The sequence below is a fragment of the Chinchilla lanigera genome, unplaced genomic scaffold (assembly GCF_000276665.1).
Source record: "Chinchilla lanigera isolate Chin_1 unplaced genomic scaffold, ChiLan1.0 scaffold00030, whole genome shotgun sequence".
NCBI lineage: Eukaryota > Metazoa > Chordata > Mammalia > Rodentia > Chinchillidae > Chinchilla > Chinchilla lanigera.
In genome coordinates this window covers 17,902,930-17,912,288 of record NW_004955431.1, presented here as the reverse complement: position 1 = coordinate 17,912,288, position 9,359 = coordinate 17,902,930, and the positions used below count along the sequence as shown (strand labels likewise).

Genomic DNA, 9,359 nt, shown 5'->3' with positions numbered 1-9,359 from the left:
GGCTCTGAGCAGTCTCCTGCTGAGGTACGGAAGTCATCCCCAAAGTGGTGGTTTATCATGTGGCTAATTTGAACTGGGTCAAAATGAAGCCCCAAGGCTCTCTGGGTTTTGGCGTGTCTACCATTTCTATATCCATAGTGATCAATGACAGCTGCAGACCTCACCTGGCTCTTGCCTGCTAGGCGGGCCCGCAGTGCCTGCAGGACCATCTGACCTTACGTGTGTGGTGCTGAGAGACACTGCATTGAGCAAGGAACATGGGTCGTCTCTTCTCCTCACATCTGAAGGGTCTGGTCTCTTGGGATGGGAGGGTGGGACCAGAGACAGGACAAGAAAGGGTTCTCTCTGTTTCCAACCAGAACACTCAGTCCTGAAGCGCCAGTGAAGCAGGTCTCACTAAGACAGAGTGGCTGCCATGGCTACGTAAACCTATGGAACAAATAGCCAGCCCTTACGGCATGAGAAGCCCACTGACTTTTGATCTAAGATGACCAGGAGGCAGCCTTGTCCCTCTGGCCGCTCAAGCTCATCGCCGATGGAAAAGCCAATCAATTTGCAGATGGCAGCCCACAGAAAGGAAAAGCGCGCAAGGCCAGTCCTAGCCAAATGCTGCTCCTGTTGCCTATGAGGGAAGCAGTCTTTGTGATGAGCTCCGTGTAACCAACTGAAGGCACCACGACACCCATCATGCCCTCCCTGAAGCAGCCATCTGGACACACAAGTCTTCCTTTAAGACGGCCATTCCTGCTCTCTCTCACTGCAGACCACAGTCTTCCAACCACACACTCAGCTAAAGGGGAAGGCAAGTGGCCACGGACCGGGGACTCAACAGCGGTCTTTCAAACCAGGGCTGGCCACAACCAACCAACAGTCCTTGGCTTTGGACTTCTCCTCCAAACACTTTCGCTTTCAGGAAAGCGCCTCACTCCGAAGCACAGAGGGCCCCACCGGGCCAGCAGTTCAAACCAAAGAGATGAGGAAATCATTGCTTATAGTTAATTCTCCACTATGTACACAAACCGCTATAAATATTTATGATAGGAAATTTCATTATTTAAAAATTCTGCTCTAAATTTCCAGCTAACTCCATGAAGAATGCCCACTGAACAGGTTGCAAATTAAGAACAATTATTTTTCTCTTCTGCATTTAAATATAACTTACAGCTAAAGTCATTTAAAGGGGTTAACATCAACCTTAATTAAATATTAAAGTGTGCCTGTACCTGCTGCTATTGTTGCCCCTTCGAATAAGATATAACCTATTTTTGACAAGTTTTCATCTTTCTCTGTGGAAGACGCTACATGAAACCAAATCAGCGGCAGAGAGGAGAGTAATGAATAATCTATTTCATATTCCAACAGTACCCAGAGCTCAGAGTGGAAAAATATTCAGTCAGATGATGGCAAGAGGCTGCTGAGGTACCACATGACACAGCTAATGTTTAAATAATAATAATAAAAAAAGCGATAAACAAATCATTAGCCCTTAACAGTTGTTTAATGCAATTTGTTAATGAACGTAATGGTGGGGACTAATAATGAAAGAAAATAAAAACGTCTAAACAGGCGCCAAGTTGCTGGCGATGCGCAATTATTTCCTTGTCAAGTTTTTATGATTTAATGAGCCCCTCTGGGACTGACGGCTGTCAGTCAGTCGTGACTTTTTGACACCATTACAACTTCAAATACAGCAGCAGGCAGGCTGTTTTCCTCGGATTTGAAATACTGAAATGATCTGACAGTTTTAAAGAAAAGATGTGCAAAAAAAAAAAAAAAAAAGAGAGAGAGAGAAAGAGAGGGAGAGAAAGACAGTGGCTTTTCCTTTCTTTCTTTCTTCCCCCCTCCCTTCTTCCATGGGTTGATAATCTCTGGATGGTATTTGGTAATGAAAACCCAATCACTGAGGTCATTATCTGATGAGGTTTTTGGAGCAGGCAGGCTTTTTTCCCCTCTTTATTTCTTTACTTAATGATAACCCTCAATGGGCTTGCCCCGCATGGGACGGCCAGAGCCGCACAATTTTGTTCACCATTAATTTCAGCCTTTGAAGCTCAGGGCTCAGAAGCAGTAGCAAAGCAAACCCCCCACCAAGCTGGTTCCAAAATAAGACAATCCAGCCTGCCTGAAACAGAATAGCAAATGGCCTCCCAGCCCAGGCCTGGCGGCTGACGTCAAGCCCACTGCATTTGTAGGCATTCGTCTTCAACATGGAACATTTAAAACTCTTTACAACTTAAGAGACTTTAATTAAATTGCTTTTGATTCTGGAGCAGGGTAGCATCCGCTTTATTTATTCTGCCAGGGAAACTGTTTAGTCTGCATGAATTTTATATGGCGAGGGCTCCCTTCTCTTCTTCCTCCGCTACGTCTTCATCTTCATCTTTCCCCACCCTCCGCGTCCAACACTGTTTGTAACAAAGGCTGCCAACTTCGGGAACATTCGCCCATCCAGGTATACATACGAAGCACCTAGAACCTTCCCCAGATATCGAACCAGCTTCAATCTTCTGGGTTTTCTTCCTTCCCCACTGCAGCAGGGAAGGAGGGAGAGTCGTGGCCTCATCGCTCCTGGGAGTCCCACCTGCAGTGTGCAGCAGGGACAGGGGTGCTCAAGGGACGTCCCAACCAGCCTCCTCACCAAGTGTGCCACGGTGGTCTAGGGGGTCACCATCAAGGGGGTCTGATGGAGCCTTAAGCTAAGGGTTTTCTTCCCACTCCCAAGGCGGAATGGGGAGGCCCCGGGCAAGGGCTGATCCAGTCATGGAACTGGCCAGAAGGCACAGTGAGGGAGGTGGTGAAGGCCTCCTCCCTTCTCGGTCCACCTGTTTCTGCGTGAACACAGGGTTTGACTGAAGTCCCTAGGAGCCATCAAGTACAGGACAGATGGTGAGACCAACTCTGTGGGTGAGGTGGCCTTGCGAAGGGTGAGCTGAGCAGGAGATGGGAAGGAGACGGGAGGCGCAGCTCGGCGTCCACTTATGCACTTAACTAAGACCAAGTTTCCAAGAAGCTGCCGGAGGGGCTGGTGTACCTCATGACTGTCAGTGTTCCAGAGAAGGGGATTGTTTGTTTCTTTGCTTTTACATGATTTCTTCCATTCAGCACATCTATAATTCTGTCATCAGAATAAGGTTTTTGCTGAGATGGGTCCTTTGAGCTGACAGGAAAATTAACACAGCTTTCTGCTTCTTTGCTGTCCCACTTCCCTCGACCAAAATCCCGCACCATCCCTCTGACATAAAGGCTGTAGCTTTATTTACACAATACTAAATGATTTATCTGAATACATGCAGGCCCTGGCCTGTTCCGATAAGTATGATTTCTCTGGTGGATTTTGCATTCTATATTTCCTCTCTACGCCATAACGGTTCTTCTCTGAGTTGGAAAAAAAAAAACAAAACAAGTGTTGCATTCAGGCGATCTTGCTCCATGAGCACAGGTGCTTAGCATTTTTTATGAAGAGAACAGGTTTGCTTTTCAAGAATTCAGAGCTTCCAATTATATTCAAGAGACAGTACAGACCCTGTAAGTGGCTATGATGTCTGAAGAAAAGCACATTTAGCTTTATAACTAGGGGGAAAATGACCTCAGCTTGGGCAACTTTTAAGCCCAATCACGAATGAATTCATTTTGAACGCAACTCTTGGTTACCTCAGACAGAAAGAAAGAAAATTCATAAAGCACATTAGAGGTTTGAATACATAGTGAATTCAGGAAGGCTTTGCTAACATTTGTTAGTAAAAAACCCAAGTCGCCCTTTTAAAACACCCTTCAAACCTTCTCCTTTGAAAGGAGGTTAGCGAACATTTTCCATGAAGTTTATTTCCAGTAGATCATCCTATAGGACTCTCCCATATTTATAATCACCTTGGAAATTTTGAACAGATGGAGTCATGTTCTTGCTCTTACTGAAATATTCATGTTCTCTTTACATACTGGAATGGACGTGGAGCGAACCTTGTCAGACCTTTTGCATGTATGAGGGCTGCTTTTGGCGGTGCAAATATTAAAACCGAAAGGATACAGAGACGCTTACACAGGTCAGGAAAGATGAGGTCAAAATTAAATACTGTGCCAGGGCTCGTTTTGCCAACAAGTGCAGGGGAGTATGGGATTTGGGGAAGGCAAGGAAATATTTCTTGTAGCCAGGAACCAAAGTTGTGAAAAGTGGATGCTGGGCAGATTCAGCAAAAATATTCTCCAGTTTAAAAAATTATGCAATAGAAAAACAGGGAAAGTGCTAAGTCAACTTCCTGTACAAATGACATTAAATACCCTTCTTTGCAATAAAAGCATTTGGCCAGGTTGACTATGTGCCTTATGCCTGGGAACGGACTGGGCTGGCTTGCTGGAGCTGGTCACTGGCTCTGCCCCCTGATTTTCCTTGCATTTTTTTATCCTTGGGCACCACAGAAAGACTTTAGTGACAAGAAGTTCATGACAAAGAGAAACTCCCGTGACTGACTCATCATGTCCTCTCTGAAACCATGACCCCTTGACATGTCCACAGGGCAAGAAAGATCTCACTGCGGCTATTTTGGACAATAGATGAAATTACCAAAAGACAAATAAACATTCATGTTTGCCTATAAAAAACAAATCTGGCTGAAGACAAACCTAGAAAAGAAAACCATGCACACAGGAATAGAAAAATTTTTACACTCTTTGCACTTGAGCACTTGAATGGTGGTGAGGGGGAGAAAAGGTCACCCAGGGCCTGTCAGCGAAACAGAATGATTCATGTGACCATTTTGTCTTAATTACTCAGAACACGCTGAGGTTGATGTTTATCAGGGGAGAGCAGATACATCAGTGTCTCCTGATGAAAAGAGTGATCGCCGTCAGGATGGTGATGACCACGATGATCCCCAGGATGACGAGCAGGATGCGGTTCTGGATGATTCTGGCAGAGAAGAAAAAGATGCACACAGATAAATGGACGATGTTCCGACAAAGCTCGCCCAAGGCCAGGCTGGCTCGTGGCACTAACGCCCTGAGTGTGCCCTGAGTGTGCCCTGAGTGTGCCCTGAGTGTGTGTGTGATCACACAGCTTTGGGCCTACGGACAGCTTCATAGCGCTCGTCATATGCACTCAGAGAGACGCTTACTGCAGAGTTAGAGCGAATCAAATGGGTTTCCAGGCTCCACGTACCATGTAGTCTCTTTAAGTGATCAAGAGCCCCATGTGAGCTTCTCTTTTTAATTTAAAATGTGAGACAAGCCTCATTTCTTTTTTTTTTTTTTTTTGCAGTGTTTCCTGTGAAAGGAAAAGACTCCAAGGAGACATATGTCAGTAAGGTACTTACCTGTACAAAAATTCCTGGGGAAAAGTAAAAGAGAGACTTCGTGAGAAAAGGACAGGATTAAGAAGCAAGTGTCAAACTTGCGGCTTAGGCTGTGAAACCATTGCCTGTCACTGCGGCTCATGCTCCATCACGCCGGGAGGAAACATTACATTTGCTCCACAGCAGAAAGAGATGGAAATGAGAAATGATGGGAAGTCTTCAAGGTGCCTGTCATAGCTTGTGGGGGGCCCTCACCTCACATCTATTCTCACTCCCCGGGTCCGGGCCTGATGCTGCTGACCTCAGAGGAGAAGCAGAGGAGAGGCGTGAGCGGATGCCTGCCGAGAGCTTCCGGTGAAGTTGTTTCATAATTTGTTACCTCATTCGGAGAAAAGAGGTCGCACATCAGAACGCTTTGTTGAGACTTTCAAAGGGAACCTAGGTCTAGCAGCTTCGCCTACGCTGGCTCTCACAGAGCCACACAGAAATAGAAGCCCGGAGTGGCTGGCTGTCTAGCTGGCTGCCCACCCGGCTTAAAGGCTCACAGCAAAGCAGACATGGGACAGCGTCTCCAACAGGGAGTGGCCGGGGGGACCGAGCCACTCAAACAGGGACTCCTCTGGGTGTGTAAAGGCACCATGGCAGCACAGTTACAGCCTTTGAAAGCATCTGGATGTTTGTTTATTAGAAGGAGGAAGACATCAGGCTGTAGTTTGGGCTGAGTCCTCCTCACCCGGCCCTCCCTCCACACTTAACCGGATGGATGAGAACTGTCACATCAGAGCAACCCGCTCCCCTGTGGCCCCTAACGGGACCAGCTCCCTTTCCTCCTGACAGGTTACAAAATGATCACATTTGCTGACACGTCTTCCGCAAAACTGCTTTAGTGCCTGTGTCCACTTTCCTTGCAGGAGATGAATGGTGCGCTTGGTCCTCATTTATCACGCGGGCTCGTCTGAGATCTGTCTCGTTTATTTCTCCCCTTCCCCGCTAGAAAGTCTGCGCCTGACATTAATTCTTCAGTGATGACAGCTAATTCCGACTTAACAGGACATACTTACTCAGGAGACAGGAAGATTCTCTGTCCCCCCAATAAGTAAATATAAACAGGACCTCATGGTTTATTCCAGGGAGGCTAATTAGGAACACTGATGGGTGCACTTGGTGGTTCCATTTGAAACGTAAATTGATTTCCTCTACCTTCCTCAGGAAGGGACAGTCCCTACACACCCCATTTGCCCAAGTCACTGTCAGAATCTTTATTTACCACAGTCACCCGCACCCAACGTGCAAAGGAAATCAGCAAAATTGAAACTCAGCAGTGAAACACATTAAAAGCACGAGAACTCTTGAAAATTCTGCCTTAAGTAATACATGGTCGTGTGGCTCCGGTGTAGTTTGGTTGACAGCCATTTTATTTGTGGGTTGAGGGCCCCAAGGCACCCATGACGCTACCTTGTAAAGTATTAAACTGGGGGTGTTACTTGTTTAATGTGAGGCCGGGTTAGGAAAAAAATGAATGCACAAGAAGCCCTGAGTTCTCAGCTCTTCTCTGGCCTTCCTCATAGGGCTCACCCTCCTAGTGCACCCACAGAGCCTCCTCGTTTCCCGTCACCGCCCCCTGCTGAGTCCGTGGGTCGACCTGTGGGGACTGTGTAGAATTCACCTCGCCAGCATCAACACCGCTATATGGTGGCTGGCACTCCGGGACTCAAAAGAAGACTGCCCAAAGAATGGTGATGAAAGAACACAGCCTCTAGTAATGGCAATGATTCTGTTCAAAGCAGAATGGAGGAGATCTGTGCAAATTCAATTGGCAGAAAACTATCAGGGGGTCTGACTAGCAAAGGCTGAAGTTAAAAGTTGAAGCCAGCCCCCGGTGACAGAGCTGTACACCTCCGTGGGCTCTCAGGGGACTGCCGGGGCTTCTGCCCGGACGAGGAGAAGGAGCAGTCTTTGAGGGGCGAAGGTGTGTGCCGGTGGATGGGGACAGCTGGAAAGGGGTCTGGTTCTCCATGAAAGGCTGCCAGGTATTTGGAAGGAGGGGAACAAAGGACACAAAAAGACTTGGCACAGAAAGGGTTGTAAGTAAGCTTGACTGGTCAGGCCATCACCCAGCTTTGGACCTCAGGGAAGTTGGGCAAATATAGCCTCTCTATGGAGCAGACAAGTGAGCCATCAGGGCCCTAGAATGGACAGGATGGAGCCAGCTTGGAGGGGGCAAACAAAGGCTGGCAGTAGCAGGCCCCATCTGTGAAGAAGCCCAGAGACCCATCACAGCCAGTTGCTGCTGGCCTCGAGCAACTGGGCAAAGCGGAAAGGAACACAGAATTTGGAGAGAATCAGCAAAAATGGGCCAGAGAGAGAACTTTGGGGGAAGCCCAACGTAACTCCCTCTTAACTTTGGGCAAAGGGGGCCTTGATGTTCAACTAGGTCTGTGGCAAGCAGTCTTAATCTCCCTGTTGAAAATGCAAAGTGTGTTTACCCAGTAAATAATTTAAGAAAGAGTATACACTTGAAAGAAGACATCCATTGAAACAGCCAGGCTAAATTGCCTCCAGGCAAAAACTTGTGCATTTGCATGCTGCATTCTATTAAGTGAGCACACTGTGGCTTTAAAAGAATGCAGAGCCAAATTAAAAGGAATGTGGGCCTGAAACATCAAAAATTCTCCAAGTTTACATTATGAATCACTGTGCTGTTGATATAAGATGAATTAACCATTTACTTTGAGGCTGAACTCAGAAAGTACTGTTGAAAATACTGATGCCCGTGTGCAACCCAGGGAGCGGTTAATCTTTCCATTGCCAGTCTCCTCCCCTTCTGGAAGCAGGCTCCTGCATGTGGCAGCTGGAACCATCGAAGGCTGGTGCAAGCGGAGGAGGCGGCCGCCACCTGACGCACTTCTCTGCTCCTGCTTGAGGGGCATGGGAGCAGCTGTTCCCTGTGGTCCTTGATATCTAGTTCTCCTCTGCTTCTGGCCAAGACTCCACGGGAGAATCCTTTGATGTCAGCTAGACATGACCGAAGGACTTGCTTGGCCAACAGTCACACCCAGGTGGTGGCACCAGTCTTGTAGCGCTCGACCCTCTCGCAAGCTCCTCTCTCGCTTCTGACTAAGGGGGATGGAGGTACACTCTACAGAGTGCAGGCACAGGGTGGGGGAGTCTCCTGCCTGGATCCCCAGCCATCATATGATGGCCCACTGTCCTGGGGACTCACAGCAGACTTGTACCAAGCTGCTGAGATTTGGGGGTTGTTACTGCAGCATACCAGAAGCCATCTCGAGTGGGTGCTACTGCTCCCCTCCTCGCACAACAGGAGGCTCCTGGGCAGGCCAAGTGACCTCGAGGTGAAATACATTATCAAAAGCCAAGGGGGGGTGAGGGGTGATATTTTTTTCCTGGAAGAATGACTGATTTTTGCTTCTTGGTTTTCACAAGCTGGAATTCTGTTCTATTCACTTCTCACTGAAGAATCAGGTGCTTCTTTCAGCGAAGACCAGTGCCACTGTGTGCTGATGAGCGATAATATCAATGTGGGGTTTCAGCAAGCCTGGCTAGGCGCTCCCTTTCCTTTACAGAGCGGATACTGTGTTGGCTGAATTCATCTCTCTGTTCCAAACATCTGAGACCATCCCTGGCTCCCAAGATGGCCGGTGCACTCTATGCCCCTGGCCACGGCGACTGAACCAGAGGTAGGCTTGTGACTTAAACCAGAGTGGCAAAGTGAACGTCAGGATCTGCGCTAGGAATGCTGGGCCATCTGGACAGTTTGGTGTGTGGATGTTAGGTCTGGATCTGCTGCAGCCATTCTGTTTCCAAGAGGAAAGTCAGCCTAGGAAAGAAGCTGACTCATAGAGGACACAGGATGGAAGCCCAGCCCTGAAAACATGGTGAGCCTCTATGGTAAGCCACCCTTCCTTTGAACTTTGACTTGTATGAGAAAATAAATGAACTTCATTTTTCAAGACTGTTTGAGTCTTCTGTAATTTGTGGCCAAAAAATCATTTTTAGGTTGAGTCATCGACTCTAAATCATGTCTTTGATCTTTTCCAAGAACTTCCCTGATCA

The 9,359-nt window shown here is 47.6% G+C and overlaps 1 protein-coding gene across 4 annotated transcripts in view; it reads right to left on the bottom strand.

The window, feature by feature from the left end:
- Nucleotides 1-1,479: 1,479 nt before the first annotated feature.
- Nucleotides 1,480-9,359, bottom strand: part of Vti1a (vesicle transport through interaction with t-SNAREs 1A) — a 368,205-nt gene continuing 360,325 nt past the window's right edge. For 2 of the 4 annotated variants that reach the window (XM_013515814.1, XM_005387765.2), the window contains one exon: nt 1,480-4,903. In XM_013515814.1, the coding sequence (XP_013371268.1) occupies nt 4,810-4,903 (94 nt within the window). In that variant the 3' untranslated portion in view covers nt 1,480-4,809. The remainder of the gene's footprint in view (nt 4,904-9,359) is intronic. The other 2 variants (XM_013515818.1, XM_005387768.2) reach the window with 1 other exon arrangement.